The sequence below is a fragment of the Oreochromis aureus genome, linkage group 6 (genome assembly GCF_013358895.1).
Source record: "Oreochromis aureus strain Israel breed Guangdong linkage group 6, ZZ_aureus, whole genome shotgun sequence".
Taxonomy (NCBI): Eukaryota; Metazoa; Chordata; class Actinopteri; order Cichliformes; family Cichlidae; genus Oreochromis; species Oreochromis aureus.
The window spans coordinates 28,400,180-28,419,469 of NC_052947.1; the positions used below are offsets into that span (position 1 = coordinate 28,400,180).

Below are 19,290 nucleotides of genomic sequence, written 5' to 3' on the forward strand. Positions count from 1 at the left end.
TTTCAGATGTCTCTATTTCTGCTCAGCAGAGGGCAGTGAATACACATGGATCAGTCAGATCTAAAAACTGTATTTAAATTAAGTGAGGAAGGATGTTAACTTAGAAAGTCTTATTAGCTCTTGTTCCCAATTAGTACCTATTTAATATAACTAGGCTATTTATTATTAAATAACTAAAAAGCCCAGTAATGTAACTTCAAACAGTCAACTGGAAACCACATCCCAGGAAAAGTTTCACTTTGAATAAAACCTGACTTTGTGTGAAGCAGACAATACGCACACAGAGTCACAGTTTCCCTCAAAGGCTGTAAACAACACTGCGGGCCTATTCAGAATCCGTGCATGAATGAAAGGAGTGTCACGTCCAAGTGTTTATTTTCTGTGTTTGGGACGTCCCACCACCTCCCTCTTCCATCCCATCTCCTTCCTGAGCGCTCCTATAAAAATCCCAGGAATCCCAACTGTGTAGCAGACCCCTGAAAGTGTGTCCGCAGTGAGCTTGAAGGATGGCAGGGATTACTTTGACGCTTTTGTTTGTGGTGTTTCCTCTTTACAACACAGAGGAGCATGTCGTTAATGGTGAGTGGATTATTTTTCTTAATCTTTTTTGAACGCCGTGTTTAGTGACATTATTATCATTCATAAATATCCTAAATATCTGTTATTACATGCAATTACAGATATACAATATGCTTTAGATGGAGAGTGAATTGACCTCATGTTGTACCTTCTATGTTTAACCCTGTAACATTAAGTGTATCATATTTAATAGATGAATTTCTGAGACCCTTACATCACCAGTGTGATGTTTTTAACCCTAACCCTCTTATGTGTTTTTGTTTTGCTGAGCAATAAATTGCACAAAAATGGCAGATGTAGCAAAAAATTATACAAATTAAGAGTCACATGTGCAAATTTATATTTATTTATGTAGTTTTATTTATCATAAGGTTCAATAAACACTCAAGTATTTTTAAAAAATGACAAATCTGTAATTATTTCAGGCATAAAAGGGATAATATTGTATAATATTGTTTGTACTCTATTGATAATCGAGTAATCAGTAAGAATTCATCAAGGAAGGTCCACTTTATCAATTACACAAAATTCACCCATTGTCGTAGACCTCTTTTTGCCAAACTGCGCAACTAAAGTGAAGCTTTGTTTCTTTCGACTGCAGGTCTGTACACGCTGATAGAAAAGGGTCAGAGCAGCTTTGTGGATCCAGCTCTGAGCAATCAGAGCAGACTGGTGGTTAAAGAGCCCAACCTGCCCATCAACGAGCTCCTAGAGAAGAGCAGCAAGAGCAGCGAGTCCAAGTTCAGCCTCCATCCTCTTCCTTCTGCTGTGTGGCCCAAGCACACCGACCTGGCCCACATCCCCCGCCACCACAGTCCCCACAGCAAGAGCAAGAAGGGCCCAAAGAGCGACCGTTCGGAGGAGCACAACAGCGAGAAAGCCAGAGGAGAAGTTACTGGTCTGCATCCCAAAACCCAGCTCACAGCAGCTGCAGGTGCTTCCACCAACCGCACAGTACAGAAACCCAGTCAGGACACTCAGTCCAACATCAGTCCTCCTCACAACGGCGAGCCAGAGGGACACCCCAACTCCAGACCCAGGGCGCCACCTCAGACCCAACCTCAGGCTCAGCCACAACAACCAGCTGTTCCCCCGCGCAAAGATCCCCCCAACCGACGCATGGACCCAGAGGAGAACCGGCCAGGGAAGTCCAGTCTCTATCAGTCTGGCATCAGTGCAGCGACCCGGAACAACAGCCGCCCGCCGGTGATCTTTAACCGGCGCTCCTCCAGCCTGCTTTATCAGTTTGACATCATGCGGCGAGGTATGGGAGGATTTTTTTTTCTTTCCTGACCTCAAAATGTGACCTGTGCATAATTACAGAGCTGTCCAGATATCTTTTCATGGGTTCTTTGAACCTTACTCCCTTCTGGGAGTATAGATTTTAAATTATTAATCTTGAATAAGACTGTAGCCAGATGGGAACATCTTTGATCTTTAATATTACAATATTTCTCCCTCGTAACCATCTGCAGCCTCTGGCCTTTAAATAATATATATTACATGAGTGCAAATTACCAAAACAATAAAAACATTTGTTACAGAATGAAAAAGAGCTGCTTTGTGATTGTATTTTTCTTAGTGTCATTAATGGAAGTTGACGTTTGATCACAAGGAAAGGCCCAAACTCAATTTTATTATAAACCTTTAGTGGAAAAAAGTGGATCCTGCTGAGTTTAAATTTACACTGCTGTTTTCTTTCCTGTGCTTTAAATATCACTTTAATTATCACTTTGAAAAGTCCAGTCTGTTGCTGTGCCAGTATATATGTCCTGTATGCTGACACAGGTCACAGAGTTCACACAGAGGGTTGTGATGAGGGCGGTGGCTTTGTCTTTTCCTCTAGTAGGTAATTAAAGTCTCCTGCCACTAATTATAACCGCTTCCCTCACTTCTGGCTGTCAGTGCGTCCCCTGTGTGCAGCCCAGTGGTGGTTATAATGAAACTAATGCAAAGCAAGGGGGAAAGCTCTGATTTTGTAGTTAAGGTTAAAAAATGTACCACCAGCGTGATCCCGAGACACGGTCCACCTCCTCCAGCCCCCTGCCGAGGAATGTGACGCCTCGGTTTTGTAATGACAGCCTCGTCTTTTCTAATGATGCTGGAATGAGATTCAGTCATTCCCTGACTCGCTGTGTTTGTCCTCCTTCCCCACAGAGTCCGACTTCACACATGACGCCTTCTGTGTGAGCGAGTGCAGGAAGGAGAAGGACGAGAAGGAGCATTACTGCTACAGTGAATTTGGTACGTGTCTAATGTGAGACAAAGACAGACTGGTTTTCAGTGCTGGTCTTCTTTATCACACACACACAAAATCACATTGACATGTTAGCCCTCTGGCCTGTTGTGCTATTATCAACCGTCATATTTTATGCAAACCTTGCTAAGATTTTTTTTTCAGTGTCACTCAGTTCCACCATCAAGTAAACGCAGACATTTATTTTGAGAAAATATCCAAAGTTGGTAAAGTTTAGATGGCTATTTAGCACAAGCTAGAGCAAAAATACTTCAGTTTAATTTTTGGAGTTAACTCTCCTTTTTAAATGTACACATTAACAGCTAAATATCTATCTGTGCCTTTAAAGTTTTGATAATAAAGAAATCTATGTATGCAACAGCTGGATTATGAAACTATGACCTTTGAGACTAGATGAAGTTTCAAGGAAATGCATTATTCACATGGATGGTTATGTTTGATCACTTAGATGCCAAAGCTAGAAGGAGCTTAGCCTTAAGACCAACAGTTTTTATATTAGATGAACAACACTGAGAGCTTTAGGGGTGCTGGCAGCTGGATTTTGACCTCATAAACACATCAAAAATATTGTTTCACCTTTAAAGCCTGAGTTATGATGATATAAAAATGTGATATTTTAAGATCTGATCATGTTTTTCTCTAACATAGCTGTCAATGGGATTGTCCATGACATCGATGTGTTACGCAAAGGAATCCGGCTCATTACACTGATGGTCAGCAGTGATGGCTTCTACAAGATGAGCCGTCTGTACGTGACTCCTGACAGCTTTTTCTTCAAAGTGCGCCTTCTGGTCCTGGACACCTACAAGTGTAGCAAGCCATGCCCTGACATCAAACTGGGTAGGTGTTGCAGTGTAGCTCCTTAGCTCTAAAGAACAAAAAACTGGCTTCATCAAAGATAAACAGTCAACTCTCTGAATCCTTGCAAAGCATTACTGTGCAGGTTGAGCTCTCCTGAATGAGAATAATAGCGGTGTACCTTTTAATTATGTTTATTTGTTGTTAGTTATGCAGTGTAGTTAATTGAATGATAAATATCATTTAATATTTACTCATATTTATAGTGTCTTCTAGCTGTTAAGTTCTTTGTTCATGAGTAATCAAGAGATCAGATTAAAGTAACAAATCGTGGGAAGTACAGAGTTTGATAATTGATATTTTACACGAATGCAACCCTTGAGACCCATAAATTAAAAACCATGTGACAACTTAACACCAAAGCGTCACTTTGTGGGATGTGGGATGTGGGAATTCCTTTTTCCTGAGATCAGCAGAACGTGTTTAGTGCAAACACAAAAATTGTTTGACTTTGCACTTTTTTTCCCCTCCGTCACTTCAACGTTCGCTCTCTTTCTTCCCAAGGGACCAGATACATCATAATGGGTCAGATCTACCACCGAAGACGCCACCTCCCCTCTGACCTCCTGAACCTGCTGGGCGGTAAACTGAAGCCCGGGGACGGCATCCTGAGAAGCAACAGCTACGTCAAGAGATACAACAAGCGACGACACCAGAAAGCTCTGGAGGCCACGCGCTCCAGGTGTAGGTGAACCGGAGATAAGACTATCACCCCTCGCTGCAGGGGAAGAGACACTGCAGCAGACGTGAACTGATCTCACGTAGACAGAAGACATGTGGCAAAAAGCATCGAATGAGTTTCATATGGACTGCTCTGATGCTATCAAAAGACTGGATCATCTCCTTTTTACCGATCTTTGAAAATCCACAGTTGCTGGCTTGTGATCTTTTTTTTTCTTTCTTTCTTTTTTTTTTACAGAAAACACAAGCAGCTACAATTAAATGGGGTTTATGATGTTTTTTCCATGAGGCAAATGTTATTTTGTCAACATACAAACTCTTCATCCATTCATGGCTGGTTCATGAAATCCTTGCATTAATAAGGCATCGCATGTAAAAGGGAAATTTGGCTCATCTTTAGTTCACATATTACAGAGTGGGAATATTTTTATGCAAGAGTAATGCTTTTACTTGAGAAAAGGGTTTTCTGAATAAACATTTGGATAGTAAATCATAACCTTTAACCCTACAATATCAGGATATTTGATTTTTTGTCTTTAAAAAATCATTCTCATAGTATTGGGGGACATTTTGCATTTCTTTTCTCCCCCCAAAGAAATTCATTCTTTAAATTCTAAATGATAGGGTTAGGATCTAAACATGAAGCCATTTGGGGTACACAGACCACAGGATGTTACAGAGATAATTATCTCAGCTTTCCTGTAAAACTTTACATAAAAAAAGCAGAGAAAGCCCCTCATTCCTTCAATTTAAGGAGTGCATCAGTGTCCCCCCTACATAGTTTCCTCCAGTCATACTTTGGTTTGGTCTTTGAGAAATATTTGTGGTATTGCAAGATGAATTGTGAGATATGCCATTAATTTAACAAAAACAATTTTTTTTCCCTTTAATTAAAAGTTTGCTCTGTATTTCCACAATAACCTAATAATACAAAGACATGGAGAAAATCTGGTTGAGCTGAAACACTTCTACACATGACTGTTCCAGAATTACTACAAATCCTTTTTTTTTTTCTGTAATTAACAGTTTCTATAACTTCTTGAAAACTTATAACATGTAAATCTTGCTTTAATTAGCCAATGGATGCAAAATATTGTATGGCATTGGACTGTGTTGGTTGGCAACACTCAGTCCTGTGCATGGCGTCACTGTGGGTTGATAATGGCAAGCAGGAAATGCAATATTAAAAGGAAGGGAATTGGGGGCCTTAAAAGCAGCACCAAATCCCCAGTGGAGCAGGAAGAGGAGGGGGAAGAAAAAGAGAAAAAGTAAGCAGAGGTTTTGCATGTCACGAGAGCAGCTTACTTCTCTAAGTTTAATTATATATTTCATGATGATGTCTGGCTAGGTCGACTGCGACATCAAAAGGAGTCGTGCTGAATGAGGAGGAGGTACGCTGTTGTTGGGAGTACGCCATAAATCTAATCGCGGGAATCTGATCCTCGGCACACCTGGACACACGACTGAAAGAAGTGCCTCCGTCACAGCTCCTTTTTGGAGTGCCTATTGCTTTCCTCTCTTGCAAACAAACACATGCTCCTCTTGGACGGCGAGGATTCAAAGGGGGTATTTAAAGTATGTCGGCAGGATCAGAGGATAAGTGAGGTGGGGAGCAAAGAGGAGGAGGAATACAGACAGTTGTGTAAAATAACGCAGGGAGAGAAGTGAAATTGTAGAGACGGTGTTGTTGCGTCTGTCTTTCTTATTTAATAAAAAATCCCAGGCTCGACTGTAGTACGACCCTGAGCTCATGCTTCTTATGAGAGGGAAAAGATTTGCACTGAACGCTTACTTTGCTTTACTAAACATGAACTCAATAAAAGTGTGTATTTGTTTTGTACTGTGGCCCTGCGAAGAATTTATTTATCTTTAAACCAACACCCCCGGCTCGTGCAATCACACGTACACTACCAACAGTGATCCTTATTGTCATTCCCACTGAGAGCCTGACAAGGAGTCACCAACCTAATTAGAGTTTAGCAACCAAAGGTCTTGGCCTGGCCTCCACGAAGAGAGAGACTGACTTGGGAACTTGGATGTTGATCCAGGCAGCGCTGAGCCTCTTTTCTCCCTCTCTGCACGTATGTCAGCCCAGGTCAGTTCCCAGGCTCGATGAAGCCCCTATCTGGGATCAGCGCTGGAGGGAACAGATGCATACGGGCAGGAAACAGGAGCCTGCTGCACATTGTTGCTACTATCACAGCGGGAGCACATTCCTCATGACAGAGGATGTAAAGGAGGGGGAGGGGAGAGAAAAGGGAGGGGAGGTTGGGTGAAAATATCTACGAGCTGCTTCCTGTGTGCACCCCCCCCCCACAACCGACTTTGGGCTTGTGGTCATCTGTGGTGCGTTCAGCGTCCATTTGAATCTCTGGATCCATTTAGTGGTTTGAGTGGAGAGTTAAAGAGTGGGGGGTGGGTTGTGGAGAGGGGTGTGTGAGAAAAGTGAAAGATCAAAGCAGGAGGTGGCTGGATGTGTCATCTTGGTAATTTCATCACAGGAATAGATGGTGTGTCTCAGCGCAGGGGTCATGACCTTGTCCCTCATGCTTGCCTTGAGCATGCAGCTAACAATTTAAGCTGAAAGCTGAACTTCATATTTGGAGTCAGATCAGCTCACCAAGGGGCCTCAGAGGAACAATTAGCTGTGGCTCCTGCAGAGGCCCCTGTTTCTGTTGCTTCAGACTGCCTCTCATCTAACCTCTCTATAAAACAGTTCCCAACAAGACAAGTGTTTCTCATCATGTCAGTTCATAATTAGCATGGGTCACTGGGAGTAATCTACCCCAGTTTGCCCAGTTAATAAACCAGTATTGTTGTAATGCAAAAACAGAAGGCTGAAGTGTAGCTACATATTAGCTATATCGAAAGTAATGTTAATATATAATTTCCAGGTAATAAGGTAGCAAGAAGTCAGTGAATTTGTGTTGTGGTGTACCCCAAGGTTCTATTCTGGGTCCTGTTTGGTTTACTGCATGCATGCTTCCTTGTCGTGATATGATCAGGAATTGAATGCATTATTATAGATAACAATTATAAGAGGGGGAAAGAGATGGAATATGTATTTTAGCTAAGCTATGTAAAATAAATAAAATGTCACAAATGTACCAATTCTATTATATTAATTGAACTTCCAAATTGTAAATTAGATTTCTCCAAAGGATGGCTTGGCTCAGCCTAAGGGTCAGAAGTTCAGTCATTCAGGAGGGACTCAGAGTAGATAAGTGCTACTCCTCTCCATTGAAAAGAGCCATCTGATAAGGATGCCTCCTGGGTTTAGTGTTCTGGGCATATCCTACTAAAGGCCCCCAGAGTAGACACAGGACATGCTGGAGAGATTATGTCTCTCGGATGGCCTAGGAACACCTCGGTGTTCCCCAGGTTGAGGAGGAGGTACCTGGGGAGAAGGAGGTCTGGGCTTTGCTGCTTAGGCTGCTGCATCTGCAACCTGGTCATGGATGAGCGATAGAAAGCGTATGGATAGATTTTCTCAATTTTACACAAAGATTGACAGGTATCGTCTTATAGAAGCATTTGTTTCTGAATCAAGCGACCGTGCCCCTCAGGTAATGGAGGGGCTTATTGCCATGGACGTAATTATTTAGGTTTGTTGGTTTATTAAAAGCTAGGAGCAGATTTATTTTAAAACATTGGGCTCGGCCCAGCATAGGTGTGATTAACTTTTGGAGATGCTCCAGATCCTGGACTTTTTGGAGGGATTCTTTATAATTGTGAGATTTGAAAAAATGTCAATTTTTACTCAAATGGTTACAAATTCAAAGAAGAAAAAATGTGGGAGATCATCCTGTTGTTCGTTCATGCACAGTGGTTGAGCATTTCTTTTGTGCTGAAAATTGGTTGACTTTGGCTGTTTATATTTCATGCTTAATCAGAGATTATGCATGCTGTTATTTCATCTTGTCTCATCAGCTGTGGTTTTCTCTTCATCAGCGTCAATAAAACATCCCTGGACTGCTAACAGTTCTGCTCCTGATCATTCAGTTATCAACATGGTCATGTCTCACTGATTCAAAGTGAAGGGACGCCTCTTGTATGGACTTAAAATGTTCCATTTATATGCAGTAACCTATTTCAAAATTATTATCATACCTGCCTGACTTGTTGTTTGAGGCCTTGGGAGACTTGGTTTGGGGGTTAAAGTTAGAATTAACTTTAGATTAATGTAAGGGTTAGGTAGTTAAACATGGTGGCTAAAATTAGGTTAAAAATTTAGTGTACACTTATCAGCTGTCTTATTAGGTACAACCTGCTAGAACTGTATTTAATTGCTTTCTCTTTCAGAACTGCTTTCGTTCTTAACGGCACAAATTCACTAAGGAGAGGAAACATTGCTCAAAGATTTTTGTCCATGTTGACACAACAGCATCAAACAGTTGCACCTCCAGGGTGGGAATCGTCCATTCCACCATATCCCAAAAGCTCTACTAGGTTGAGATCTGATGACTGTGGAGACGGTATAAGTACAGTGAACTTACTGTCATGTTGAAGAAACACGTTTGAAAAGACTTGTAATTTGAGACATGGCGTGTTATGCTTTTGTAAGCAGGCATCAGAAGAATACACTGTAATCACAAAGGGATGGACACGGTTAGCAACAATACTCAGGTAGGCTATGGTTTTAAAGGGGCACACAGTGTACTAAGAAAACATCCCCAACACCACTTGATACAATGCAGGATGGAGTCATGCTTTCATGTTGTTTATACAAATTCTTGATCCTACCACTTGAACTCAATCTTCAATTGTCCAATTTTGGTGAGCCTGTGTGAACTGGAGCCTCAATTTCCTGTTCTTAGCTGACAGGAGTGGCACCCAGTGTGGTCTTCTGCTTTTGTAACCCATCTGCTTCAAGGCTTGTTGTGTTGAGCGTCCAGAGATGCTCATCTGCATACCTTGCTTGTAATGAGTGGTTATAGACGTTTGTGTTAACGAGCAATTGAGCTGCTGCAGGTCACAAAATGACTGGCGAGGCTATGTCCTCACAAAGAGCCATTCACACATACCTTTGTCTGTGCAGGGGGGACAGAGTGGAGCAGACAGAAGTCTCTTTGGGGGAAACACTGATCCAGGACATTTGTTTTAGACAAAATATCAGAACTGCTCATCCAAACAACCTTAAACTTGTCTAAAACAATGCACGAAAAAAACAACAAAAAACCTTGTACTAAGCTTAATAAGCAGAGACAATGAGAGAAAACACTGGTGTCAAAAACATTACTTTATTATCTAGGATGAAATGTCCTATCAAGTACAAAAGAGAATCTCCTCAGAGTTGCCACAATCTGTTAAAAACATAGAGTACTTTTTATCTGCAGTTACGTTTTTTTTTTCTTTTTTCCAACATTACTCAAAAAACTGAGAACTTTTCATTGATATGAATAAATAATACAAGAAATGCAATGTCAATATAGACGTTATGCTGAACTGGTTGGTTTCTTACAAAAAAGAAAAACTCTGTACAAGAGTTACTGTGTCACTCTACCCCGTTCAAAACCTTTATGCTCACAATATGCAGCACTTTTAATATAAAGGGCAATTTCACCTAAATGTAGAGTTCACTTTAAAGAGAAAAAAAATAGACAGTTAAAATATACAGGCGGGCTTAGTTGCTGGTTCAAATAGTGAAAAATAAAAGTTTCTACTGCTCTAAAAATCTCTCATCTCTACATATTTGGACAGCAATAATATACAATAGAGATTACAAACAGTGGATAAAGCACATTATCGTCAGATTACAAAGTGACCCATGTTTGAAACGACAGACATATGAACGACATACAAACACACAGAAGATGACAGAGGCTACTTTATCTCTCAACTCTAATTAAAACAACCGAAAATGTAAAAACTTTGCGAGTAAAACTGAAACGTTTCCTGATTATAAACAGTCTCCAACATATAAACTAAAAGACAACTGCAACTTTGCCTTTTAACGGCTCCCCTCCTACAAAACGGATGATCACAAATTACAAAAATGCTCCCAGAAATGCCAAAAATGCAGTTATAAAATTTTCATACAAACCCCACGGTACAAAGACTCCCCAGTCCCCCCCTCCACTCGGAGTTTACCCTGCTGCCGCGGACCGCAACATAACTGAGTTGATTGTGAGTGGAAAAGTCCATTACCCAATTACTTAACCATGCTTTGAGGCAGAGTTGAGAGACAGATGTGAGCCAACCTGTCAGCTTCAGTGAATTATGCTGGAAGAAGTGGCTGAAAGATAAGGAGAGACAGACTTACAGACTCAGCCACCGACAGAAACGGACACCGGAGTTCGATGAGAGGAGGGTGGAGTACTTGTAGGTCGGTTAAGCCTCGTACAAGTTTCACCTTCCCTGAAGGCCTTTTAAAAAATAAAATAAAACAAATCCCCCTCCCTCTCCTCACATATTGACCTTTGCCTCTTTTAACTAGTCATGTTTAAGGAGGCACAAAACTAGCTGACTTTTTTTTTTTTTTAACTTAGAAGAACACTAAATGGAAAAAAGGTCAAAAGAACGGCAGGATGCTGTGGGTGGGGCAGCTTATTCTGGGTGTTCCCTGTGGAAATTAACATGAAAGCACTGCAGCACTGAGACAAAATGAAGACCCCCTCACATGATGTCCAATTTTTTCTTCTTTTTTTTTTTTAAGAAATTTTTTTTGTTACAGGGGGATCACCTCAGCATCGGCAGGCTGCTTTGATAATATACAGTGACATGTGACCCTGAAAGACACATTTAGTTATACGAGGCTGGTTCACGCTTCATGCAGCACTACAAACCTGAAAACAATGTGGTCAGAATAACTGGGTCTAATGTAAGGTGATGCTGCGTCTTCAGGACTGGCTGAATGAAGCTGGTCTGCAGTGCCGACTTGTCTTTGTGGGGTTATTATTTTTTCCTGGTTAAAAACAAAGGTGGCGCTTATTGAATATGAGGGAAGTCAACTCCAAATTGCACATTTAGCTTCAGATGAAACATTTCCCGACATCGGCTGTGCACGTTTTACAGCAGTTTCCATTCGAAGCAGTGGCTAAAATCGAGTGGGATGTTTGCATCGTGAAAACGCAACAGGATGAAGTTAAGAAAGGGGGACAGAAGGTGACACTTTGCTATATAGGATACACAAAACAAACAAAAAAAACAGCCATCAGCTACAGATGAACTTCCAAGAGTCTGCTGCTGCTTTAAAGATTAGACTGCCGCCGACCATCCAACCAGCGCTGCTGCCTCGCCATCTGCGCTCTCCAGGCTTTCTTCTCATGGAGGGTCTACACTGGCAGGGATGGCTGGTTGGGATGTAAAAGGCTGCCAGAGAGTGAGTCTGCAACTGCCCTGCCCCCTGGTATGCAGACAGGACTGACACTTTGGATGACAAATGAACCTTTTTCCAATTCACTCCTTTCCTCTCAGCACTGCAGGTGCCAGGTGAGGTGTTGTGTGAGGTGGGGGCGGCGTTCCTCCAGAGAGGAGTCGGGTTCGGACGCAGCCTGACTTGGACCACGCTTCTTAATCAGTCTGAGGAAACCACAAGCCGGGTCTGTGTGACACCTGGTTTGTTTAGTTTTTTTTTTTTTAAGCAGAGCTAAGAGGCAGCTGACTGCAGCTTGTTGTTATGTGACCTACAGAGACAGGCAAAGAGAGGAGGAAGAACACAGTTGGAAAACTTCTTGTTGTTGTTGTTTTTCTTCTTTTTTTTTATTAAAGGCTTTACAAAATAACAAATATGCGACTAGGGGAAAGTACAAAAAAAAAAAAAAAAAAAAAAAAAAGCAATAGCAAAACATGTATTGGATGCCAGTGGGTCAGACGGGTTGTTGCAGACCAAGCAGCCATGTTGGTGAAATGTTACTGAAATGTGTGTTTTTGACGTCAACCCAACAATAAGTATACAGAGAGTCTTTTTTTAAAAAAAGATTTATTTTTTCTTATAGTGGAGACTACTAAGCTCGCCATATTCTGAATATGAAAGCTAAACTAGATTTTTTTCTTCACTCTACTTTGTTTTTACAGCGTAAACCATTATTTCCTTTATAACATAAAACATATTCCTTCACAAAAAAGATAAAATATGAACATAAAATATAATACATGGGTACAGTCAATAAAGAAAACGTAATGAATGTCAAAAAAGGAAGGAAAAAAAAAATGAGGTAAAAATGTTCTGCAGCATGTTATAATGGCAAAAAAAAGGAAAAAAGGAAAAAAGAACAACAGTTCTATCAAAACAAAAGTAAAGTGTGTGTTTGTGTCGCTCAGGTGTGATTTTACAGTCAAAATCAACACCTGTGAGAAACTGATTCTGAGAGACAAACAAGTTTAGCAAAACTTCTTTTTGCCTCAAAAAACTGTCATCTGGTGGAAGAGTGTAAGAAAATACATTTTCCCTTGAATGGTTTGTGCGACCAACATGGCTGCCATTGTTTTGTTTTTTTTATTTTTTTAGACAGTAGAAACTTTTTTTTCTCCTTTATTTGCTTTTAAAATAAAAAAAACGATCACACCTAACGTGTGTCTTAATATATGCACTTTCTTACAAAGTTTTTAATGCTGTTTTTTTTTTTTTTAAACAAGTGAAAACAGCAACATCCAGGATAGCGAATTATGTTTTGTTTGTTTTTAAGAGTGACCCCGGCACCCAGGAGTCTGACATCACAATCTGCAAGAGAGAGACAGAGAGAGAGAGAGAGAATGGATGACGTCAGTACATGCAGGTGAAGTACGTCGCCACCTCAGGCACATAAAGCTGGATGCAGACCACAAGACTTACTGAACACATTAAAACATTGTGGCTCAAATGCTCACAGGCGCTCCACCTTCTCAGTTAGGAGACGCCTGCTACCCTCCTTGCCCTATTTAATCAAACTAATGCACACACACAAAGAAAGCCACCTGAAAGATAATGTGACTGCATTCCTGCCATCTTGTAGAGTGCATCCGAGCAAAGCAATCACATGGCACAGCGAGGACAGCTCAGTGAGATGAGTTCAGAGGCACGACCAAGCACAGGCAGACAGTGGAGAAGGTGTCGGGTATAAAGTTGCATCTAAACAGGTCTGACTTCCACAGATCATTCCCTACGCACTGTCATACAAGATGTCCGGTTGAATGGTAGAAATTGGGCTTTTTATGTAGCTGCCAGCATGAAGTGCACCGTCAACACGATGAAAGCCTGAGCAGGTTTGTTGTTAGGAGTGCAAAAATGAGCTGACTGAAGCCTGAATGTGTGAAAGTGTGAAGGTCGCACTGAAAAACAGTGAAGGTGTGAATGAAAAGAAAGACTGTGCATGAAAAAAACCCAAACCAAAACAAAACAGTAATCAAGCAAACACAACTCCAGCAAAACATTATCGATGACTATATAAATCTGACAGAGTGAAAGATTTTAATGAGACTTTTCTATTCTTTTCTTTCTGATGTGTGTATTCCTCATCCAGTCGGTGTCAGTGGATAATGTGAACTTTGTTACAAATACAGGATACTGTGCCGAAAACCTCCTTGCGATTGGTTTTGGTCACTTGGAGGTTGCCGCAGTCGCCGGCAGTTTGCATGGAAGATTGTCTGCAAACCGCTCCCTGAGCTTTATGCAAAACAGAAATAGGGACCTCAAAGTGAAAGCTCTGCTTTGATGCTCCAACCAAAACATCTGAAAAGGCCCAACTTTTACTCGTGAAAGCAAACGTTCTCTGTTTCCGATCTGGGCCGCACTTATTAGTTTCCTTATAGCTCAGAGAGTTAGCGGCGAGTGTTTGTCAGCATTTTCCATGCAGACTATTGGCAACTGTGGCAACCTGCCTGCAACCTCCAGCAACCACCTATGAACCAGGTTTCCCTAGTGACTGGAGGCTGCCAGGGAGGTCTCTGACTGGTGTCTATGCCTGTGAAACTGGGGCTCTAAACATGACCATACTGGATCTGGATCTGTAGACCTTCTGTTTGCAGAGGAAAGCCAATCAAGAAAGCTGCCGTAAAGGAAGGGCAGCTGAAAAGGGAAGGAAGCTGTACTGAGTTTTGTATCAAGGCCCAGAATTATATTTAAGTTAGGTCCCTTTAACAGTGTTACTGGCTTATTTCAGACAGAACAAGCTTAGTTGTTGGAAGAACGTTTACCCAAAAAAGGAAGACAATGAAAACATTGAGGAGAACCACAAGATAGTGATCCAGGAGTAAATTAATTGGTATTTTTCTGTGAGAGATTAATTTTTATTGCTCTCACTAGAGAAGCTCTACCAGTCAGAGTGAATCATATAGGGCTACAAGTGAAACTTCTAATTAGTTGGTGACTTTCTGAAAGACACTTCAGAAACAAGTTCTCTCTGACTCTGGGGATTAAAAAAAAGCCCATCTTCGAAAGTACCCCGCTGCCATTTTGTTATCTTCATCATCCTCACCGCCATCTTACCTGCTGGCTTTGAAGCCTTTGAGCTTCTGGACAAAGAAGTTTTCCAGAACCTCGGCACACTGGTAGAAGGGCGAGTCGCTGGGGTTGTAGTAGCGGCAGTTGTCGAAGATTTTGGTCATGTCTGCTACAAACTCCGTCAGCTTGATGTACTCGCGTTTCTGTAACCTCTCCTCCATGGTGGAAAGGTCTGGGAAAGGGAGATTGAAAGATTTGGTTTGGTAAATTTGATGGCAAGTTGGTAATATGAACGTCATTTAATTGTTAGCTTCTGGCAGAGAAACGCATCACATATGCGGAAACAGAGCACAAATATCTGGGTTTTCTAATCGATTTCGTTCCACAAATCAGCATGCTTGCTTCAAAGTAATTGCAGCTTATGTGGTATGTGCTTGACAGACGTTCAAATATGTTTCGTGGAAGCACAGAGCGTCGCTTTATATGTGACAGCAAAAATCCACAACCTCTGCCAGCATTAACCTCGATCTATTCAGCCTTCCAGATTAGTTACTGAGACGTGACCGATTCGTCATTCCTGAGGAGAGCGCCATTATCTAAGAGTCATTTCTGAGGGGGTGGAAAAAAGCAAAATGGTTATCAGTGCCTCTCTTGAAAGGGAGCTTTGAGAGTTGCTAACCTTTTTAAAACAAGTAGAAAACTTAAGAAAATAAGAGATTTAGCAAAGAAGCTAACTGGCAACAGATGAGGCTCCACATAATCTGCCGCTGCTGGCAGTTCGCGCTGCGTGGCATCCCCAGGGCTGCGTTTCAAACAAACACATCCGACTCTTAACCTCTTTAACTCCCACCCAGATGGCCAGAGGCTTACAAACCTCATGGTCAATATCAAAGACCTCCTTCTTCTCGGTCTTCAGATTTCATCTCAAAACCCTCCAAAAACTACCAACGGCAGCAGCTTCACCAGCCAAAAGCTCTTTTTATTTTTTTGTAAACCAACAAGGACTTTTTCTTGCGGTGGACGGGCGAGGGGAGGACTAGAGTTTCCAGGACCAGGCCAACAGGAGCTGAATGTGGGGCTGGTCCCTTTCCACAGGGAGCCCGGCAGACACGGACCAGCTCATTAACGGTTTGTTTGGATGGAAGTTCAAAAAGGCCCTGTTGACGCAAGTCCCCATTTACATGGCCGGTTTGATCTGAGTTGGAGGGCTTCCTCCGTGTTGACCTCCTGGCGGGTGTTTTTTGTTTTTTTTAAATGTTTAAGATATAGAGCCTGGGTGTTACTTCCAGAGCCTAAAGCGACTCCAAAATAAAAAACCAGCACTACAGAAGCAATTTTATCGCCTACACAGGGATAACTCCCAACCAATCCCATTCAAAGTAACTCAAATTACAAAGTACAAATTATGTACCGACTCCCACTTTTGTTTTATATTTTTCTCATCAAGGAGGCTACACACTCCCAACAATTACAGTGCTTTTCATCACCAATCCCTTAATTGCACCTCAAGGAGACAAAGTGTGTGGAAGAGCGAGGAAACATAATTGTGTCTTTCATCACACGGCATGTTTTATAAAGGCTGCTTTAGACTGATGCTGTGAATCCCAAGATGTGAGGATGATGCGAAGGTGGCATGTGAGGATACACGCTGTCATAATGAAACCAACCCTAAAAGTAGATCACACAGCTATAAAAAGAAACCTTGATAGTTACAGAGAGTGTTGCATCATAGCATTTGATAGTTTTCTAATACTGTGCACCATACATATGTTTTTACTGAGACAACCATCATATACAAAGTCCTTAATACAACCATCTATTAATCAATATTTTGCAATATTTTCAAAATGCAAAAGTTATAGTAGTAGTTAACATATGCAACAGTTAAATTTTACTGATGCAGCTTTGTCTTTCTGGCCAAGCACAAATTATTATAATAAATACAGAAACACCTTCACAAATTAGGTTTCTGGGAAAATTAACCTTCAGCGACATCGTCTAAAAAAGGTATTTACCTTAACAAAAAAATCAATGGTGTACTGCAGAAACTAATCACCATATGCAATTTTAGTAAATGAGCTGAAACTCTTTAGATTCAGTGATATCGCTTTCAAGATTTCCAAACTGATGTGGGTTTCATTTCAGAGAAAAGACTTCAGGAGTTATATTATGTAGACAGAAAATGAGGAGAGCTGTCAGAAAAGTTTGGTCAAAATGTGCACAAGTACAAGTTCAACAGTAACACAAACAAGGCTCAAATCCAGACCAGACGGCAACCTGCGGGGTTGAAAAATGAAGCCAGCACAGGAGTGTCAAAAACTCCCACAGAGGCTGGCCACAGAAGTGAGGCAATCCCCACAGTGTCCCTTATCAAAATGCCCAACCACCTGTTATATTAACATATTTACAGCCTGGTACAAAAGCTGTTCCCCCCTCCTTGTTTCTATAACTAATTTAACAGTCCGAAGCACTTGAAATGAAGGCAACTGAACTTCTTTTTGGTCACCTCTGATCCAAGAAGCTTCTTCAGTGCTAAAAAACTGATGGACATGTATTTAACCCCAAGTGTGGTTGTCCTCTTGGAGCTCCTGAGAGTCGCTGACCTGCCCCTTAAACCATCTGTGAATCAACGCGTGGGTCATTACTGTCATCAAGGGAAAAGGTGTAAATTACCTCCCTGAGACACTGCCCCATCCCTCCAACATGTGAGCTTTTAAGGTCACATGGGTCAAGCCGTGAGTGGAGATTGGACTGCATTAGAGGTGACTGATAGCTGGCGTCTCTGTTTGAAGCGCCTATCTGGATTTTGTTGAGGATTAATGTTGAGGGTGTGGCCCCTTTGACTGACATACTTGCAGACTTGTAGCTGTAACTTGTACTTTTAACTTGTAACTGTACTTGAAATTCGTGCTTCTGTTTTGGGAGAAAAATTCTAATATTTCATTAGTTTAGTTGGGTCACTTCTAGCTCCAAAGAAACAATAAAACTCTAACACTGAGGCTATAAGATGCATCGAGAAACCGATGGGTAACATCCAACCTGCTGCCCATCCTGAATGGGATTCTAAAACATTTTATAAATAGGACAATAGCTACTAACTGCTCATTTACACATTTAAATCACTGAATTCACAACAGTGCACTCACCCATTGGTTCCTTGATAACCCTGTAGTAGTCTGGGGCGTCGTTCGTATCCACCGGCTCCAGGAATGGCCACGCCATTTTATGTGCCTGTAGAGGTGGGAGAGACAAAAAAAATGGAAATAAAGACAAAGAAAGGCGCATGAGAAAGCTGAAACCAATGAAGAAAAACAAACAGCACCATGAAAATTACAGTGAAAGCAGGTGGGTCAACACAGATGTTCTCTCTCACTTTCTTCCACATTTCTCACACACACACACACACACACACACACACACACACACACACACACACACACACACACACACACACACACACACACACACACACACACACACACACACACACACACACACACACACACACACACACACACACACACACACACACACACACACACACACAGGCTGCTGGACAGAGGAGGAGAAAATTAGAGGAGAAGAAAGAGAAAAGAAAGGGAAGCCAGAAAAGACGCCGAGGCCAGGCAGCTGTCCAAGTAGGGGAGCCCAACCCATCAGATAAGACGCACACAGAGGACTTTTGTTTGCTGCTCTTGCACTGTAGTGGGGCTACAAGGAGCTACGTTAGTGTTCTCCCCATTGCCGATAATAAAACCACTACTGCAGTGCTGCTGATTCAGATACTGCTCGGCATGTTTATGTACTTGTTTGTGACCCCCGTATACAAGCTTCTGTGACTCAACCTTCTCTTCCACAGCACACATTAGCAGGTAGTCTATGCTGGAGTGTATGACCCCATCTCTCGTTTTAGAAAGTGAGTTTGTGCAACAGCTGTAAATCTTCTGTTTACCTGTAAGGAGCGCAGGATTCTTCGCAGGCCATCATAGTCTTTGTCGGTGAGCGGCGTGAAGACCGTCATGGCGTCCTCTGTCGATTGACACTGCGGACACACGTATTCGTCGATGTGGTTGGCCTCGCTCTGCAGGATTCCCACGCAGCGACCGTGGTACCAGTTCTGACATCGATCGCAGCCGATGTAAAACCTGAGGAGATGAAAACTGTATTACAAACAGACTGCACATAATTGCCAACTTGACCCCGATTAACTGTAAACTGATATCAGACTGACTCTATTATTGCTGTCTTGATGCACCAAAGTCACTTTGGAGACAGTAACTGACTGTGAGTCGTCACAGAACCCCTCCCCATCTTCCAAGTAACCATTTCAAAGGCAAACCAGAAGTTGTCATGTTGCGTTCTCAAATCACTGTTTTTACTAGTGCAAGCGTAGCATAATACAGATTTTGATATAACTGGATTTAAGGAGCTTAGAAAGAAACTTAAGAAGACCTCGATTACTGAGAACCTACACAGACATAACTGGATTGCTACTTTCGACCTTCAAACATTAGAACTGGTATCTATAGGAAAAAAAGTAAAACATAAATATACT

The 19,290-nt window shown here is 41.7% G+C and overlaps 2 protein-coding genes across 6 annotated transcripts in view; one reads left to right on the forward strand and one right to left on the reverse strand.

Moving 5' to 3' along the window:
• The first annotated feature begins 482 nt into the window (after nt 1-482).
• On the forward strand, nt 483-6,220 carry LOC116311815. Its single transcript, XM_031729027.2, has 5 exons — nt 483-579; nt 1,181-1,843; nt 2,737-2,823; nt 3,485-3,676; nt 4,199-6,220. Exons 1-5 carry the CDS (start codon nt 507-509, stop codon nt 4,384-4,386), a joined length of 1,203 nt encoding a protein of 400 aa, XP_031584887.1. The 5' UTR covers nt 483-506; the 3' UTR covers nt 4,387-6,220.
• A 3,376-nt stretch (nt 6,221-9,596) lies between these two features.
• The window catches only part of LOC116311797 (nucleosome-remodeling factor subunit BPTF), a 54,320-nt gene continuing 44,626 nt past the window's right edge, over nt 9,597-19,290 (reverse strand). For 4 of the 5 annotated variants that reach the window (XM_039613313.1, XM_031729004.2, XM_039613311.1 and 1 more), the window contains 4 exons: nt 18,688-18,880; nt 17,882-17,966; nt 14,781-14,967; nt 9,597-12,000 (listed from right to left, as the gene is read on the reverse strand). In XM_039613313.1, coding sequence (XP_039469247.1) covers nt 11,964-12,000; nt 14,781-14,967; nt 17,882-17,966; nt 18,688-18,880 — 502 coding nt within the window. In that variant the 3' untranslated portion in view covers nt 9,597-11,963. Of the gene's footprint in view, nt 12,001-12,111; nt 13,038-14,780; nt 14,968-17,881; nt 17,967-18,687; nt 18,881-19,290 lie in introns of those variants that run through there. The other variant, XM_039613312.1, reaches the window with a different exon arrangement.

Bases quoted from the DNA above. Each gene is read 5' to 3' on its own strand.
- LOC116311815 (XM_031729027.2), top strand. From the start codon at position 507: ATGGCAGGGATTACTTTGACGCTTTTGTTTGTGGTGTTTCCTCTTTAC. The intron at 2,824-3,484 runs GTACGTGTCTAA...TCTCTAACATAG, and splicing joins TTACTGCTACAGTGAATTTG to CTGTCAATGGGATTGTCCAT. The intron at 3,677-4,198 runs GTAGGTGTTGCA...TTTCTTCCCAAG, and splicing joins ATGCCCTGACATCAAACTGG to GGACCAGATACATCATAATG.